Source organism: Lasioglossum baleicum, chromosome 3, assembly GCF_051020765.1.
Source record: "Lasioglossum baleicum chromosome 3, iyLasBale1, whole genome shotgun sequence".
NCBI classification, from domain to species: Eukaryota; Metazoa; Arthropoda; class Insecta; order Hymenoptera; family Halictidae; genus Lasioglossum; species Lasioglossum baleicum.
The window spans coordinates 4354315-4373640 of NC_134931.1; the positions used below are offsets into that span (position 1 = coordinate 4354315).

General features: G+C 41.2%; 1 protein-coding gene across 3 annotated transcripts in view; it reads left to right on the top strand.

Annotated features, from left to right (window-relative positions):
• Nucleotides 1-7124: 7124 nt before the first annotated feature.
• Dnt (tyrosine-protein kinase Dnt) overlaps nt 7125-19326 on the top strand; it is a 37406-nt gene continuing 25204 nt past the window's right edge. For 2 of the 3 annotated variants that reach the window (XM_076421250.1, XM_076421252.1), the window contains exon 1: nt 12298-12876. In XM_076421250.1, coding sequence (XP_076277365.1) covers nt 12777-12876 — 100 coding nt within the window. In that variant the 5' untranslated portion in view covers nt 12298-12776. Of the gene's footprint in view, nt 7346-7437; nt 7581-12297; nt 12877-19326 lie in introns of those variants that run through there. The other variant, XM_076421251.1, reaches the window with a different exon arrangement.

The following is a 19326-nucleotide window of genomic DNA, read 5'->3' on the forward strand; positions in this document are numbered from 1 at the left end:
TTTATCGAACTTATCGAATTTATTATAATAATTGAAATTTCTATAAAACCACCTACATTTTGGTACAATTCTGTTCCCCCGAGCACCGACGAGATACTAATGATACTATTATCTCGTCGGTGGTGGAGGGAGTGCTTGACCACATCGTTGGCAAAAGGAATTATTATAAACATTAAACAGCTAGAATTAATAATTGTCTCATAGTATTATGTTGAATAAATTAATGCGTGCGGATTTTCATGGTTTAAAAGTTATTCTGTATCTCGAGTTTTATTGTCTATTTTTACGAAAAAATTAGATAGCAAGGTGTTCAAGGGAGTGCTCGTTAATATCATTAGCAAAAGGAATTGTTATAAACATTAAACAGCCAGAAATAATAAATTTATCTGTGAATTGTGTTGAATAAATTAATGCGTGCGAATTCGTCGGTGCATGAACGAATGGAACTTTTACCGGTGTCGGTATTTCAGATCACTGTTAGTTCCGCATGTTTTCCTCCATTGATAAAAAATAATGAGATCACCCTTCAATTTTCAAATTTTAGATAGAACTTTTGGTATTTGTTCCTACATGTTTCTCAATTTTTTCGAAAACCGTTTGTTCTACGAAAAAAAGTAATAGGACATAAATGTCGCAACCTGTGTTTCAGTGATCAGTAGACTGCGGAGCTTTATGCTTATGAAAATGTTTAAAAAATGCCAGAATATAAAATTCGGTAGAATTTAGTAACGTTTTTATTTGTTTTCGATCTACAAAGGCTGTTCCCATTAAAAACAGGATTTTATTTCAGGATTTTATTTTATTATAAACATCCGCAGTGATCAGATTAAAAGATCGATCAAAATATCACGTGTACGACTAATCTCGCAACTAACGATAAGAATCGAAGAGCCCATAACTTCCGGCTAATCCATAAAACACTTCGAACCATGGGAGAACCAATATCATTTATTGAGAGAAGGATTGCGCATCCCGCGCACACAATTCCGGAGTGAGCAACGCATTACCGTGAATGCGTATCGATGCAATATGGAAAGCGTGAGTGCGAACGTACGCATGAATGGTAACGTTTGTCACGCTGGCGGAGCTCGTAAAAACACGCAGTGATTTTCGCACGGTGGTCGGGCCACACCAGAGAAACGTGTACTCGAGTAGATACACGCCTGAGTATCCCAACAGTATTTTCTCCCACGTTAAAAATGCAGGAGGTGGTCACGGGCGCGATAAATCGAGCGTAAACTGGCGAAAACACCGCGGCACAATGCCGTTAAATTAAACAAATAAGGCGGGGCGCAAGAGCACAGGGTTAGGGGCCATCTCCCTAATGCGTCGCGTTGTGTCACGTGTCGTCTGCGCAAACAGACAGTATTCAATCGACTGGACCTGCACGATATGTCATCAGCGGTGCATTGTGGCTCCCATATAGCGGACATGGAATCCCCGAGTCCCACGCATACGGCGTGAAAAAAGAAAAGGGGCGTGTACGGTGACGGACATACACTTATGAATATAGTATTAGTTGAACTATAACGAACTACTGCCCCTGTTATTGTAATTATTATTAGAATACAAGAATAAACTTTGTGACACGTAAAGAAAGTACTAGGTCATTCAGAAAGTTCGTAGCCTAACAATGAAATGGACATGAAATAATGAGTCAAAATACATTTAGTCTTCAGTATATTCTCCCTTAAGCTCAATACATTTTTTCCAGCGATTTTCTAATTCATTTACCCCATCTCTGAAATGATTTTACTCGAGACCTCTAAAATATTCATCTAAGGCTGCTATAACTTCTTCATTTGATGAAAAACGCCTGCCACGTAGGAATTTTTTGAGGTTTGGGAACAAATGGAAGTCAGAGGGGGCCAGGTCTGGTGAATATGGTGGATGCTGCAACAATTAATAGAGTAACTCCTTCAATTTGGCCATTGCAAGAACACCTTTGCGAGCCGATGCATTCTCCTGGTGAAAAAGGACTTTTTTCTTCGCTAAACCAGGCCTTTTCTCCCGAATTTGTGAATCCAGTTGATCCAAAAGGTTTGAGTAATACTTTCCTGTTATTGTTTTCCTGGTTTGAAGGTAATCAATTAACAACATTCCTTTTGCATCCCAAAAAACAGATGGCATGACATTCTTTGTCGATTTTGACCACTTCGGCTGCTTTGGAGCTGAACAACCGGGCTCAGTCAACTCTGCGGTTTGTTGTCGCAATGCAGGATCATAGTGGTAAACCCAAGTCTGATCCATGGTTAGAAATCGACGCGCAAAGTCAGTTTCATATTTTTGCAAACGATCTTTGATCCGATTTTTTATCCGAATTTAACGAATGCGGCACCTATCTTGTCAATAGCTTTCTTATACCTAATCATTAGATAAGATCTCATGAACTGATCCAGTTGAGATGCCTGTCGCCTCAGCTAAATCAACCACAGTTAGTCGGCGATCTTCCAAAACCAAATCATAGTCATGATCAATAATTTCTGAAGTGGTTGCAGTTCTTGGACGTCCTGAACGTGGATCATCATTAATGCCTGCACGACCATGTTTAAATAGAACAATCTATTTTTTTACCGTTGCATATAAAGGAGCACTGCCCCTAACACATTCACCATATCATCAAAAATTTCCTTCCCGCTTAATCTATTTTCATATAAATATTCAATGGCTGCACGATTTTTCAAGTTTTCCCATAGACATATAGAGATAGACTGCGCCGTCTTATGGGCGAGTTGAAGCCCACAATGGCGGCGCGCGGTACAAAGAGTGAGAGAGAGAGCATTAGCCGGGGTCCATAGCGCTCTCTTTCCAATTGATGTATTTATTGATGTTTTATTTTTGTTTTTTGCCGCCATTGTGGGCTTCAGCGCTTCGTACAGGCCGCGCAGTCTATCTCTATATGTCTATGAGTTTTCCATTCTTCTAACCACAGCAAACACGTTTACTTTAATCAGCTGCCTGAAGTAAGCTATTTGACAGATCGATTTGGAATGTATGGTATGTTCACATCAAGGACGAATGTTTTCAACAACGATACGTTTTTGCTTCCAATATCATTTGTGTCAGGCTACGAATTTTCTGAATGACCTGGTATTAACGTAAAAATTAATATGTTTGTTTTTCCATAATGTAAGGTAAAGGTACCAGTAACTGACCTCGTATCAGTAGTCGACCATTTTTTCAGGGAAAGGGGAAAAATAATGCTTCTGGACGTAATAAGGCACACGTGTGTCCAGCGAGGCTTCGAATTGATATATTTTTCTCGTCGAGTACACCCATCATGATGGAGCAGCGTCCTCAAGGTAACGATATCTTTTGAACATCAATCCGAAGACATTGAGGCGAGAAACTATCGGTCACTCTGCGGTAGGAAGGCGTAAATACGCCTTTCCGTTAGTTGACTGTAGGAGACGATGAGGGGATCTTTCTCTTTTTCTCTTGGGCATAGGCGTTCTTGTAATCGGCACGATCGCCAGCGATAAATTAAAATGCGGTGGAGTCTAAATCAGGATCTAGATAGGCACAAGGCCCCCGTCGAGCAGAGCTGAGCAGGGAGCGGGCTGCGTCCCGAAATTTATTCGGCTATCCACCTCTTCGTCTGGGACTACGCGAAACCCATGAACAGAACAACGAGCCAAGAAGAAGGAGAAGTGAACGCCTTGGTCGAAGAGACTGGAGAGAGAGTGGGGAGAGAGAGGGGGGACGCGATCGTCTCTCCGGGCCCAAATATCCGCATGGGCCATTCGGTTTTCGAGCAGCACCGGCCCCTAATAATAGGGTACACACCGAGGATAAACAAACATACACGCCCCTGGCATCTCTCGTTGAAAGAACACACGAGAGGAAACGCGAACAAAAAGAAACAATTTAGCAACGCCACTTAGAGGATGCAGGGTGAAGTATGATAACCACCGAAAGATGGAAGAGTAAACCAGTTATCGTTTGGAAATATTCGACGAGCTCAGATTCGGAATGAACGTTGAAATGTGGAAGAGTGAGATTTGCAGTGGGGAAGGTCGAGGATGATGTGGGAAAATGCTTCTCGAGCCGTTCACTATGTTTCCAGAATCGAAATAAACTTGTATTTTGTTTTTAAACATGTCTGTTCGAACTTTAATATTTCGTTCAAGCGTCTCTATAATTGCAATTATTAGAAAGTGAACAATTTTAAGCTGGTCTTTAAATAATAATTTTACAATTTTTCACAGTTAATTTAATGTAGAAAGCAAAGATAAATTTAAAAATGATATAAAATTAAATGATCCGTAGATAATGTGTCCATTCTATTTGAACGTAACACCAGCCTCAGCATAAAATACGAACTCGAATTTCCCGTTTCAGGAACGTGTCCTTAACAATGTGAATCTGTGTAAAAGCTCGCTGTAGAAACTGTAGGTGCATATTTTACTTCGAGAGGAACCGCGACGGTTCTAGTTTCATTTTAAGGTTGTAACAGTGACTGGATCTTGAAAGATTGCACGAAGGTTCTCTGTAATCTCGCTAGGAAAGATTCGATCAAAAGGATTGCGGTCTTGACATTTGATGTCGATTTACTCGCGTTACACACCGCTGTCTCTCGAAATGAAAGTCGAGATGTGTATGTGCCGGTCTTGGCAGGATCTTGAAGCCTGTCGTGTAATCAAGGAAAGTACAGATACGGGAGAGAATGGAACGATTGTTGGCAGACATTACATCTTGGATTTTAGCATTGTTTCTGAATAGACGCTAGTATTACGCGTGTATACATCTGCGGCTGCAGACGTTTCTAAGGATAATGGGATGACACCACTTCCTTCGCTGTGCATAGGTCAGATGGACGAGACACTTTACCTAAATAAAAAAAGCTTTCAGACGCAAAAACACACGCAATAAAATAATCTTTTCTTTCGAAACGAGCTCGACATCGTATTCGCAAAGAATAATTCTAATCTAATTCTTAATTCCTCTCGATGTAGGTTTAGATTTTATGTTGAAATTCATTAAAATATTATAACACCCTGCCATACATTTCACAATTTTCATAGAATCTTCGATAATACAAACATATTTTTAGAAAAGTATACTACCTTAAACAGTTTCTTCGAGTACGCCGCGATACGAACCGAATAAATTCCGGCGTAGTTTGTCGCCGAATTTGTAAGATATCGAGAAGGGTTTTTTAATCTAAATGGAAATACGCAGCGTGAAAGTTAAATGCCGTAGGGGTCGATCCATTTGTCTCTAGCACGTGTAAAAGACCAGCGAAGAGACGCGCAAAATGCGAGACTATACGGGAGGGTTTCGAGTAAAAAGACTCGAAGAAGAACCGGGCGAAGAAGAAGGGCGCAAGAAAGAAGAAGGAGAAAACGAAGGTAGATGAGACAAGAGGCATTCTGGTTTGTGGGCACAGCCACTGCCTGCAGCCCACAATTATGATAATAGCCCCTGAGTCCTGAGTCTTGTTAGTCCAACGTGCAGCAAGCTCTTTTTATCTATATCTTCTTAATTTCAGGCTCACCCCTTCATATACCTTGTCTACTGCAATTTCTACTTTCATCCCAGCGCGCCATAAGGTTAGTTAACGTCGCTGCAATCGAATTTCAAAAAAGGTATGCGCGATCCGAAATTAACATGTTCCTAATTCCTAACTAGATAAAACTACTTGCTACAACGATATCTACTGCAAATGTTCCGATGCGATATTTAAAGGCGCGCGCGACTCGCTTTAAACATTTATATCAAACAAACTGCTACCGTGGTCGGTTTAAAACGACTTGCGCACAAACGAGCCCGGTGAGAAACATATCAAAGCAGAAAGAGCGTCAAAGAGTCTCGGTAGTACCGATACCTCTAGGAGTCCGTAAACAAATCTTCGCTTTGAGTCGCGCTTTAAAAACGTTAATTAAAGCAATTACCAGGCGACAGCGTTCAAAAGTAATAATTCCCGTCGCTCGACCGTTCGGAAAGCGTCAAAGAGAGGACAGAGACGCGAAAAAGTCGATTTCTCAAACGGATCGCGTACGCTGCTGTGAAGCGTCGATCGAAATGCGGTACAATTCGCGATTTCACAAAGGTTTCGCTCTCTCTCATTAATTGAAATTAAACTGGGCTGGGCGCATTTTCGCGGTTATTCGAAATCGGATGAAACGCGCTCGCGCTCGCTGTGGATCGAATTGAATGCGCATAGAGAATCGTGTGCACAGGTATAGTAAGAATAGAGGTGACGACGAAGCACCGGGACCGAGTACAAGCTTGTACAAGCAGTGTGTACACTCCTGAACAAAATGATAGCGCACCTGAGGTATATACAGGGTGATCCACCTTTCTCCGAGTTCCACCTCGATTTTCTCCAATAATATTCATTGAAGCGACAAAATTTAAATTGCTCTGAAAGGTGTCTATTTCGATAGCTTTGTTGTGGGTGGACGCATGAAGGACTCACGAAGGTCAAGTTTTATTTCGTAAATAAGATTACATATTTTTCAATGCACTGTTCATTACAGTTCGCCGTTCGCATCGAAAAACCATTGGTTGTGGAGATATCTGAATTTGAATAGAAGAATTGTATTTCATTCACAGAAATTCTACGTGCTCCTCGAGAAATGAGAGATAGCACAGGTGTGCGTATCATTTTGTGGAGGAGTGTACACGCGCCCGCGTTTGTAAATGTTGTAAAAGGCGGTGGCAAACGGGGCCCGCTTTAATCCACTTTAGAACGCGCAGTCGGTACCTTTTGACACCCGCGGAAAAGCGTTAATTGGAGGCCGCGCGACGATCGGGCAAAGGAAGCTTTTCAGAGCGGAAACCCGGTGGCGTGATAACGCCGTCAGCTTTTTCCCAGGACAAGAAGGAAACGTCAGTTTCTTCCTTCTTCCGCGCACACGTGCGCCGAGCCCCGCAATTTCAATCGACGCGACGCGACACGCGCGTCAAAGCTTTTCCAGCCCCCCCATTCAAAACGCCCGCCATTATGGCCTTCTAACGAGACATTATTACGCGAGCATCGCTGCCACAGCGAGACTCCACGGAAACGAATAATCAATTCACGCCGGCAAGTCAATGACGTATCACCCCGCGCAATTATAATCCACTGTTTTCATAAAGGGGTGATTGTGGACTTTCTGAGCGTGAAGTATGGTTTGAACTCTTTGCGGTCGATGCCCGGGATTTGCGCCGCGAAACACTCGCTTGCTGTTACTGCTATTGGTCGAGTGTTCTGCGGTATTTATGGTGATGTGTGGTGGAAAGCGGTTTTTTTCGAATCATGAGGGACCTTTGAAAATGTTAGAAAATTCTTTGGTAATTGTGCAGAAAAAGTTACACCTCAACGTTTTGAAGAAATCTGATTATGCATATCTTATACTGGGTAAGCTAATATTCAATTAAAATGAAACTAATCTATCCAGACTTATATTCTCTTATGATTCAGTATAATGAAGCATGTATATTTTATTACAGATTCGAAGAAAAAACGCTTAAAAAACACAACAGTTCCTTTTCGTAATGATAGAAACAGATTAGAAAGAAGGTTAAAGATCGCAAGCAGAATAGGAGTGGCGTCATCATGATCATCATCAACAAATGAATGAATAGTAGAAAAGGTATGTACATTCAGAAGTAATTTCAGAAGAAAGAAATTGTCATATGCGTAGTTGAAAAGCGCAAATCCGTGCGATCGAATAATCGCCAAGGTAAATATTGTATCTCGTGGACGAAACCGTTTCACAAAGAGAGCATTGACGGCCCAAAATTAGAAGCTATCGAAGGTATTCCCGGTTCCTTTGAAATCCTCGGTAGCCGTTACTGGGATAAACGTGGATAAAACAGCAACCTGGACGACACCGTCGTGATATACGACTGTTTGTCCAGATTAGACCCGACAAAGGAAACTGTTCTCTCTTCTTGACTCTGTTTTGATTTAAGCGGACCGCTCCGTATTTGCTCTAGATTAAATGGAGCTTCGTGGCAGAAGCTACAGAGAGCCTTCTCTCTTCCTCCCTCTTTTTCCACGGTATCTCGTGCGCTATACTAAACGCTTGTACGTTTATTGTACATTGTATTCATAACGCGTTCCCAGCGAAAAAAAGATCCTTACGATGTTCTTGCACGTGCGCGTTTGCGACCGTTTAATCAGATTACACGACAGCTCGCGTAAATATCCGAACACTCGCGTTCGCAACCCCTAACTAGCATCGTATACGTGCAAGCTAAACTGTTTGATACCGTGTAGCAGCTATGACATCGGAGAAACTTCTAAAATAAATTATTGTGAGAGAAAATTGGTACATACGTAAATAGTAAACTAGTCTGTAAACTAGACTGCGGATCTTGGCGAAAAATGGAAACGTTCTGCATCAATTGTGTACTTTTCTGTTTCCTCGGCGACAATTTTGTCGTGCATCCGGATAAATTATACTTGGTGTTTCAACGGAGCATTTTCCCCAATGTAAATTTTCCCCATTTAAGGAGATTGAACGCGAGCAACCGTCCATCAAAATTCGATTCGTTTCAGGCTCGATAAGCGATAAACTGGTAACAGTTACCAGATACTCATCGACGAAGCCCTGTACAGCATGATTCATTATTGAAGTCATATACAAAGGAAGCCCGGGGCGGTGTATCGATAAAACATAAAATCGTAATGAAGTTAAGCGCATAATCATTGAGATCAAGTTAATAGCTGTACGGTGAGTACTTCAGTAACCGAGGAGAGGAGAGGAGAGGCGAGACGTTAGGGTGATGAAACGAATTTGCTTTTCCTGTGGGCAGCTACCAGGCAGCAATAGCGAGAAATTGAGCTCGTAGATGAACGTGTCCGGGTAATGCTTCTTGCGATTCACGGTGTACATACAACAGAGTAATCACTGCGTTGCGTTTTCTCTCCCCCCTCTCTTTCTTTCTCTCGTCTCATCGTGTTCAGTGACGTCGTTTTGCTCCACGCAGGCTTTTCAATCAACCGCGAATTTGCAAAACGAGTCCTGCCCGCTCGTCTCCCATCTTTTCCATTCCACGTCGACAGAGAGACCAAAACCGTCTGTTGTTGCCTCTCTTCAGCCTTGAGGCCGTAATAACGAAGTTCGGTAATCAAACTCGTCCTGATAGGCTCCAAACAAGACAAAACGAGCACCGAGGTAGACAATGATTTGCAAGGGCTACGTGGGCGTTCTCATAATCCATTGTAAATCTCGAGCTTCGCGAATAGTCAATATAGAAATTATGGAAAAATTGCTCGTCTATTCCGCACGTCATCTTTCGAAAATTCAGTCACATTACATACCTGCGTGTCCTGAAAAAATTCATGAAAATTGTTGAAATTTACATTTTTTACATTTACATTTTTATTAAATGTAGAAATAAGTAATTCTCTAAGTCGCACTTTTCAAGACTTTCAAAGTATCATAGAGATTAGATTCCCATTAATACTCTCAAAAACTTTTTTAACATTGGACTATACGATTTGAACCTTTTTCCAGAAGTTAGAGCAATTAGTTTACTACACGATGTGGAAAGAAATTTTTCGAAAAATTGCGATTACGCAAAATATTCAAATCTCAAATATACGTGTAAGTTAAAATGACACGTAGTGAAGTACGTGTACGTGAAACACACGTGGGATGGCCAGATCTTCTATATTTGATATGAGTCTTCTATATTTGAACTTGATCTCCTGTATCATATTTGAATTTTCAAAAATCTTTGTTTCAATAAAAAAGTTTAAAATGTGCTGTGTACCTCTTTTACTTGAACTCCTATATTTTCATACACTAACGAGCATATAACTGATTCAACACACTTTAAATCAGAATAACTTTTTTATGAATGGACCAAACGACTTCAGTTTCTCTGTAAGGCTAGAAGAATTAGTTTAGTAAGTGACGTCTAAAAAATATTTTGGAATAATGCATTTGGTCGGAATTGCGAAAAAAATAGTAAAAATTGATTTTTACTACTTTTTTAGCTGGGCCAATAACGAAAATTTAAAAGATGTGTTTAGTCAACTCGTACAAACTGTTATCTGATATCTGTCGTTCTAAACTAAATAATCCCACAGGTGTTCTATAACATTGATATCGGGAGATTGTGGCAGAGTTTTCAGATACGCCGATGTGTTATGTAGTATCCATATTCTGGTATTATACGCAGTATGCTTCGGATCATTATCGTGCATGAAAACGAAATCATCTTTAATATTCATTTTCTCTGCACTAGGATCAAGATTGCGTCTCAAAATGTCAATATACAGGGTGTCCCAAAATTCGTGAAAATCCCGAAAGGGGGTGGTTCCTGAGACCATTTCAAGCAACATTTTCCTTTGCAAAAATGTTATCCGCGGCTTTGTTTAGGAGTTATTAACGAAAAACACGGACCAATCAGAGCGCGATCTAGACATGAGTTGCCACAGTCGGCCAATAGACAGTTGGCGCGCAGGGCCGACTTTGCCAACTCGCGTCTAGGTCGCGCTCTGATTGGTCCGTGTTTTTCGTTAATAACTCCTAAACAAAGCCGCGGATAACATTTTTGCAAAGGAAAATGTTGCTTGAAATGGTCTCAGGAACCACCCCCTTTCGGGATTTTCACGAATTTTGGGACACCCTGTAGACCCTGTGGTTCATTATTCCGTCAATAAATTCTAATAAGCCAACACCAGCTGCACTCATGTAGCCCAAACAATACTGAACCTCCACCGTGTTTGACTGTAGGTTTTAAGTTTTGTGATTTCAATTCTGTATTTTTTTTTCTCCAAACGGTACAGTGTCCATCAGACCCAAAAATGTTGAACTTACTTTCATCTGTGAAGATCACATTATTCCAGTATTCCACTGGTGTTGTTACATTATTATTTGCGAATTCCAGTCTTCTTTTCTTATTCGTTTCACTTACGAAAAATTTTTTACGGGCCACCCGTTCGCGACATCCTGAATTTCGTATAAAACTGCGCACAGTACTAGCAGATACGTCAATGTTTAAATTATTTTTAATGTGTCCAACTATTTTTATTGCACTTATTCTTGGATTTGTCTTTACCATTCTAATAATAACTCTACCAGTGTATTGATTGATTTTTCGTGGACGTCCACTTCTTGATTTATTTTGTAGTCTTTTTCGTAGCCCATACCTGTCAATTAAACTTTGTATAGTAGATCGAGGTCTACTTACAATACGCGAAATTTGTGCTAAACTTGTACACTGATTGTGCAAGTTAATAATAATTTTTCTTTCTTCTATCGTTGTTTCCGCACGTTTCCGTCCCATTTTTCAACGATAACTTTGAATATTTCGGGATTTTTAAATGCTATTGATGCCAACAACGTTTCTAAATATACTGAGGAGATCAATCATACTTACACCGCAATTTGTTTATGTTTACATGGTATGTTCGCGTTAAGAACTGTTCCCTACGTAGTTCGAATTAAAGAGTGTACGAATACTATTTGCTGGTGTATTTCAGTCGATTTTTTGTTTTTCCTTATTACATTGGCAAGTTAATCAAGCAATTAATTGTTTTTTGCATTGTATCTATTCTATAGACTTCTCAGAATATGTACGTATTCATTGTTTACAGAAAAAAATAGTTAATTTCACAGTTTTGTTTGAAATTTATCAGTGTACGAATATTTTCTACACCCACTGTAATTGCAGTTTTCACTACTTCTTCTATATTTGGATAAAACATTTCTGGCAACCCTAAACACACGTGTATACGTGTATGTAAATACATGTGAAATAGGTATATGTACATATATCTCTAGTACATATTATAGGTTAAAGCTTTAGTAAATGTAAATATTATAAGTCACGTATCATCGAGACCGACTCCCGTTGATCGATTGCGCGCGAGACTGATTGTGGGACCGTCGTCGGATTTGTCGAACTGTCAGCGGAAAAACAAACGACTTCTGAACGGTGGCATACACGCGCGCGGGCGAAAATGCAACAAGTAACATTCGCGAAGTGCAGAAAACAAAAGCGCGGGCTTGCTGGGGCGCAGATTGTCAAGCGTCGTCGCCGGTGTTCCTTGATTTTCTGGTGTTCGGTAGACGGGTTATATTTAAGAGCCGGGAGCAGGGTAACCGTGTGCGTCGACGAGTAGCTGATATCTCCAAAAATGCGGCCTGATTGCACCCTGTCGTAAATCTTGCCGGCGTGTTTGCGAATCGCAATTTTAATTCTCCCCTTGGTCGGTCGACGGAGCCCGAAGTTGGCCGACGTACGCTCGGGTTGGAACGAGCGTCGCTTGCGGCTGCTGCTCGGCCGTGATCGGTCTAACTCGGTCGCGCTCGGCTCGGCGAGTCTGCGTCGACCTCGCTCGACCCATGGCGGTCGGAGCACACAACTGGTTGTGGCTTTCGTGAGGCAGGTATGTCGCGCGCTCGTCCGTGTGTGCATTCTTATTCCTTCGCGTCATCTGATTTCGGTTTCGCGTTCTCGTGGCTCGTTTCACGGGCCGTCTAATAGTCCGAACAAACAACGTCCACGCTTCTCGCAAACGTCTCCGCATCGCGATCGCCGGGGAGTGCCTGTTACGAGTATAGAACGTGATTTTCATGCAACGAACTGTCAAAAGCATCGTCCGGTTCGAAGCGGCGGCGACGACGGCTTGCCGATACTATCCAGACTCGTTCTCGACCGTACCGGAATAACGTGGACCCCGTTTAATATCGCCGTGAATTTCTCTGCTAACCCCGTCGATCATGATCGTCCCGACCGCGAAACTTTAACGTGCTCGGAACGGTAACGTGTAACGCGTGTTTACGAGTACTGCTAGTACATATCGGTTAAGCACGTGGTGGTCCACGATGCTCCTAAAATTGGCAGTGTTGCTGTCCATGCTCCTGCGGCCAGGTGCAAGTTACTTCAACCTCTTCCTCAGCGAGGCAGAAATGCGGAAACTAATGGGTAAGCGAAAGTGTGCGATTCTTTTTCTCTCTGTCCGACGTTGCGTTTCTGCTAAACACCTTGCGTGCTTAGGTGTCACGTTCTTCGAGCTTTTACTGCTCGAGATGAACGAGAATTTTAATGTGTCGTTCGAAACAGGTGGATGTCGCTCGAATAACATACGACGAATATAGATACATATGTGGTAGTATTAGTCGTAATTTTTATTCGTACGGGGAGAATATCGCGATTATTTAAATTACTCGTATATGATACTTACAATCTCAAAACAAATATCTATTTGGGATTGAAGTAGTTAGTTTAGTCGATAAATATTTATTTATTTAGAGTCGTATAAAAATACTTCCATGTAACCAGTCATGGATGATTTTATTCGTAACCCTAGTCTTTATGTAAATAAAAAGTACTCATATTTTGCAAAATGGGGAAAAATTTTGATTAAAATGGTTATCCGTGCAGGACTCGATGTACCCATTTCCGCGTGTTTTATGAAAGAAATTTTGCACGGTAGTTAATTAAGTCATTAACATAAGTTCATTAATACTCCCGTTGTGTATTAAGGAGTTCAACTGGCGTGAATTTTCTCGAACGGGTTTCCAAACAATTTTTTAATCGATTCGTCCGAATGAATTCATTATGCGTCACCGTTGAAAGCCTAACCACTGGCCGAAAGCCTATTAAGGTAGCCGTGTTCAGAATTGTAATCGAGTATTGGACAGTGAAGAATGATCGGTGTCAAAGGTTCATAGCATTGAGAATCAAACTAGTTGTGCAACTTTACGCACGATTATTCCGTTCCCGATAGATCATAATTAATATGTATGTAATTACAGTTCTGATTCGAGCATTACTGTTCTTCTATTCAGTACAGTACACGATCAATTGTCTTTCGAGAAAATATTTATTATACGACCTACATACATGCATTTCACTTTTTCCACGAAGTAGGTGCATTCAGTCCTAGTGAGAAGCTACTTCATAAAACACTGAGGTGTAAATTATACACGCTTGTCGATTATGAAACAATCTTAGCCGATGCATTGAGTATTTAAAGTTTTGGTGATTCAATGTAAATCAATGAGTATTGTTAATTACTGATGACTATTCAGTATGTTCAATCTGGTGTACATAATTGTTTCATAGTCCAAGCTTCTTTTACGATCTTGTTATTTATATAAAGTAAAATATGTGTAGTCACTTTTAGCGCTCCTGAAACGTAGTATTGAACACCAAAACTACAACCCCAATGAACCAAATGATTGTACAGAGATTTTTTAGGATCCGCACAAAGTCTAAATAAAATCAATCTTGTAATTTTTATAAGGGAACATGTACCAGTTACTTTTAACACTAAACCCACCGAGTACTAAAAACGATTACAGTTACACAAAAAATTGTTTCAAATCACTTAAAATTACTGTGCATTACTGTCTTTGTAGCAGTAACTGTAACAGTTGTCTTACGCAATGTTTTATACATGTACAGTCTTTTTAAACAAGTTTCTGGCCGCGTTATACGGGAGTCTACTGCAAAATTTTCAGATTCCGTGCAATTTTTCTTGGAATACGAGCTTAGACAAAGAAATTGATCGACTCGACTTCCACGTAAGCAACTTCGTAATTTCAATAATCGTGAAATGAAAAATATAAAACCGATCGTTTGACCGGCAGTGTCTACCTTTGAAAATCCACAAAATCCACCTGAACCGATTCGTACAAAATCCGTTCGACAAGCTCTCGTATACACGTGTATTTTCCCGAAGAAGACCCTGCGCAAATCAAAATCGATGGTCAATACCAAGGGGTACGACAGGATCGCGTGACTTCTAATCCGCGCGAATACCTCGTCGCAACAATTGTTCAATTAAAACGCGATTGGCGGGTGAAACGGCGTAGAGCCACGGTTCAACGACCTATTAAAACGACGAAAGGATAAACACGGCTGGTTCGAGACCTAGCCGGTCGAATCTCAAACTCCATCGCATCCATTGCGATCGAGCGTGTCGTGTAGGTAGTATTCGTTTTATTCTCACGTTCCCGATTTCCTTTTCGACAGTGTGGGGCGCGGCAGCACTCTCGGTCGGATTTCATTTGTAGTCGCTGTTAGCCAGAGATCGTCGTTCAAGCTGTTGCACACGAATCGCCGTACCGGAAACGGGGTAAAAGCCACTCGACGGCCGCGAACTTTCCAATATTTCCTCCATAACTTCCACGGCGGTGGATAATTCGCTCTCGGCTCGTTGATCCGCAAAAACCGTTCAGCCGCCGCCACCGCCCCGATATGCGAACGACCCGGCCCTCTGATGCAAAAACGGGGGTACAGGGAGGTGAGGGGAAGAGGAGGATACACCCCAGGGGGAGGTGTGCACGTGTAATTCAGCGACACCTGAACCTCGGCATGGCGAGTCGCCGCGGATTCGCCTTTTGCGAGAGGAACTCGCTCGCGCGTGGGATTGCGCGTTTTCAGCAAGCACGCACTTTGCGCCTCGTTCCACGGTCGACGACACGCATTTCATATGCATCCGAACAGCCTAGCCTCTCCCGGCCAACTCGAACGTGCTCGCGTCAAGAGCTTCGCGTGAAATCGAATTGTACGTAGCGTTGCCACGCCAGAGCGGAGCAGAGTCGGAGCCCAGTCGAGTCGACCCGAGCCGCGCCACGCCGCTGGTTCGACCCAATGAAAGCAATCGGTTTGCACGCCTTGCTAAATAGCGAGGCGTTATTAATTGCACCTATAAATTCGGAGCGCGTTAGCTGTTCCCCCAGCATGCAACCAGCTTCCAAAGAATTTCCTGAGCGCATTCTCTTCTTCTCTTCTGCGGCCTATCGCGTGCGCCTTAGAAACCCTCTGTCGCGGCGGTGGTTAATTGGATCTCTCGCTTGCCTAATCGAAGCGGCCGAGTTACCACCGCTTTGTGGAAAAGCGATTATTTTGGGATTGAGAACATTTTTATTCTTCAGAAAGATCTGCAGTGTAAGGTAAACGCACCAGTAATTTACCTCGTATCGGTAGTTGATCATTTTTTTTCAGGAAAATGTGAAAAGTAACGCTTCTGGACGTAGCAATTATTTGAAAAAGGTGTGATAGATAAATATATTAGGTCGTTCGGGAAGTAATTTCGTTTTCCGTGGCATTGTTTCCATTTGTTATTACTTAATAGCTTCCGTTTGTTATCATTTAACCTTGTTTGGCACAGGAAAATTACGGTTAATTGCGAGACACAGGTAAAAATTACTTTCCATGTACTAAGTAAGATCTAAGAATGTTAATTAGAAGATAGCATTGAATTTCCTGTCACAGATGCGTGAAAAGAAAACTAGCAATGATTTATATGATTTTGAGTTTACTGATAAACATACTTCCGATTTCTATTAGGTTTAGGAGACCTTGAGAATCCACATAGGAAAGTGCAGACTATCCCACGCGAGGATAATTCAACGGGAAATGCACCGTGCCACATAAATTTAGCGTAAATAGATATTAATAGAAATTCCATCCTGAGATGAAACTGCGCGTTTCTGCATCTACACAAGCCAGCTACCCCAGTTTAACGCAGGAACGAAATTTATGAGTGTTTTGTGCATTTTAATTAAATGGCAAACTCGGCGAAATTGAAAAAGTTGACATGATAATAACATCGCGTGTTAGCCGCGCGTATCTCATTAATAATAGAAGATGACACGATTTTATGGTTAAAGGAATATATTTACACGAAATTTAAATATTTATGAACCGCATCTACATCCGTTTATGCGATCGTAAAAACATTATAGTTTGCAGGATGTGTTAATCGCCTTATTCTCATCCTGTGCTCATTAAACTCGACGAACAAGCAATGAATTGCACGTTAATGTGCCTAATGGTCAATTTTTTAATGCAGCACAGTTCATTCGAAATAATAGTAAAACCCAAAAACTGTTCAAAACCTAAAGTCCGACCTGAACAATTAATATTGCGCTGGTTTAGTGCAGCAAGTTTCCTTAGCAGAGTAAGCGCTAAGTTTTGCGACAACCAAATATTTCACCTATCCACTTTAGGATAGTCATAAATAGACAGCGGACTTCATGCATTTATAACAAAAATCAGAAGATTTCATTTAAAACAGCGAGAACATTAATAGAATTTCAAAATATTGTTATATTATTTTCGACCTGTTAAACATATTGAGAAAGAAAACAAGCTTGTCCGTCACTCCAGTTTGTTGCGATTCCGATGGAGAATTTTGATTTTGCATAAAGGTCCGCTGTCCAGTTGTAAATTATTTTGAAATATAGAAGACGTTCAGGTGACGTGATCGAACAACACAGGAATTTAAATGTGTGTCGTTGACATTTTCACAGACGCTACGCAAATGGTGAATTACAAAGAAATAGGTGGTTCTCATGTAAATGTTAACGGCCACTCTAAATCAGTCGATCAGATATGTATATTTATACAATTCCCTCGAAAAGAAGCGAGGACCTTCGTGTAAATTTGAATGATCACAGCGGGACAGCGTATCGAACGCATTTATACAAATAGCGATCGGCTCGCTGGCAGCCTTAACAAGGTTGGTTTCCATGCAAATGTGTTGGCACGAGTGCGAAGTATTCGCATTCCGCTGATTGTCTTCTGACCTGTTCTTATCCGTACGACTGTTTCGTCGCCGTTTAGCGATAAGGCAGGTCGCGACGACGAAAAAATGTTGATCACGGGACGAAGTTCGCAGGATGCCACGGCACACACCACCACCACCTGAACACAAGACCTGTGCACACAGGTAGGCGAGTCTCTCACAGATACAATAAAATATTATAACGAGGTCCTTTTTAAGCGGAGGCAGCATGGGGTGCCGAGAAACCCGGGCCCCGAGACTAGTTTGTTTAGACACCGAATAATCGGCTGTCTTGGTCTTGTTTTCTTCTGGCTCGCCGTTCTCGCGTTGCTCTTTTTCGTCACTTTCTCGTTTTAGTCCGATGGCCATGTTGCTGCGTGCCGGATAGGGCCTCCGTATAGATAGAGCCCTTGATACCGATTTCGGAGGGTCCCCTTGGGTCGCTCTCCATATGGACCATCGCTTTTTCGAGCTGCACTAACGCTTCTCGGAACAACCTGGTCTCCGATTTCGTTATTTACTATAGGGTTTCCCATCTTCTCTTACCAGAGCTCTTCCGTGTCGAATTGCACCAGATTCGATGCGTTATCATCGATTTTTTCCTCACTCTCACTCTCTCTCGCGTTGTTTGTTACATCGACTTCCGATAAGGTGTCTTTGAGCTTTATATCGGAATCAATTAAAAAAACATTCTATTTGCAATAGAGATTGTGGTTTCGAACGTGTATTAATAACACACGTGTATTTACATACTTATACTTTAGTACGTGTCATTTAATTACACGGATACACGTGTACTAAGTCACGTATATTAATGCATCCTTATATTTTAGTTAGTATAATTTTTAGAACATTGATATTAATTTATGTATCGAGACTATGGTTTCATAAATTCCTCGGTTGTTAGTACAACGATAAATTATCACAATATATATAATAAACATAATTTTTTGATATGAAATCTTTAAAGCCTGCCAAAAGACGAGGAAAGCTAAACATCTGGAAATTGTAGAACCGGCAAGAGAAATTGCTGTGGAATGGTATTTTCCAACAGCTAAGAATATTGTTATTCCAAACGAAGTCGTTTATTGTCAGAACATTAAAACATATCAGATTCTTCTTTAATAAACTACAGGGTTACTTGATTACATTTTCTTAACGAGAGTGGCTTTCAAATTAATTTTTCTATGTATTTTATATACCCATATTTTGCTTTCTTATTTCTCTAGATGGATCTCTAATTTGCAACGTTATTGATAATTTATAATGTATTGGTCGTTAAACTGTTTTCTCTCCGTTTATGTTTCCTTTTAGTACGGATCGTCAGTGTCCGCGTGGAACAATTGCTTCTCACAACGTTGACAGCGATAAAAATGACACTCCGTCGTAACTCGGTTGTTTCGCGATTAATTTATTATCGGGCGTAATTAATTGCGAACGCGCAACTTGAAACAGTAAAAGCTAAAAACACATTAAAAAAACGAAAATTCTATTGTATTATAGTGAATTTGCTGTCGCAGTCAATTCATTCAATGCAGAAAATTATTGTTTTGCATGATTACTCATGATTAGATTGCGGATCTGTATGCATTTATAACAAAATTGAGTAGAAGAAATTCAAAATTGTTGGTAATTTAGTGTCTATCTCTTGCAATCGATGCAGAGAATTTTTATTTCGCATAAAGATCCGCAGTCTATTCATGATTAACTCGCAGAAAATCAGACAGGATAATCAGCATCGCACGATTCGTCACGTCCACTTTCCGCGCAGCGTCTTCGAGAGGCGACGAGGCTAACAGTCGCCGGATCAATAATTCGCCGTTCAACAAATATGTACACGAGCGGAAAGCTCGTTG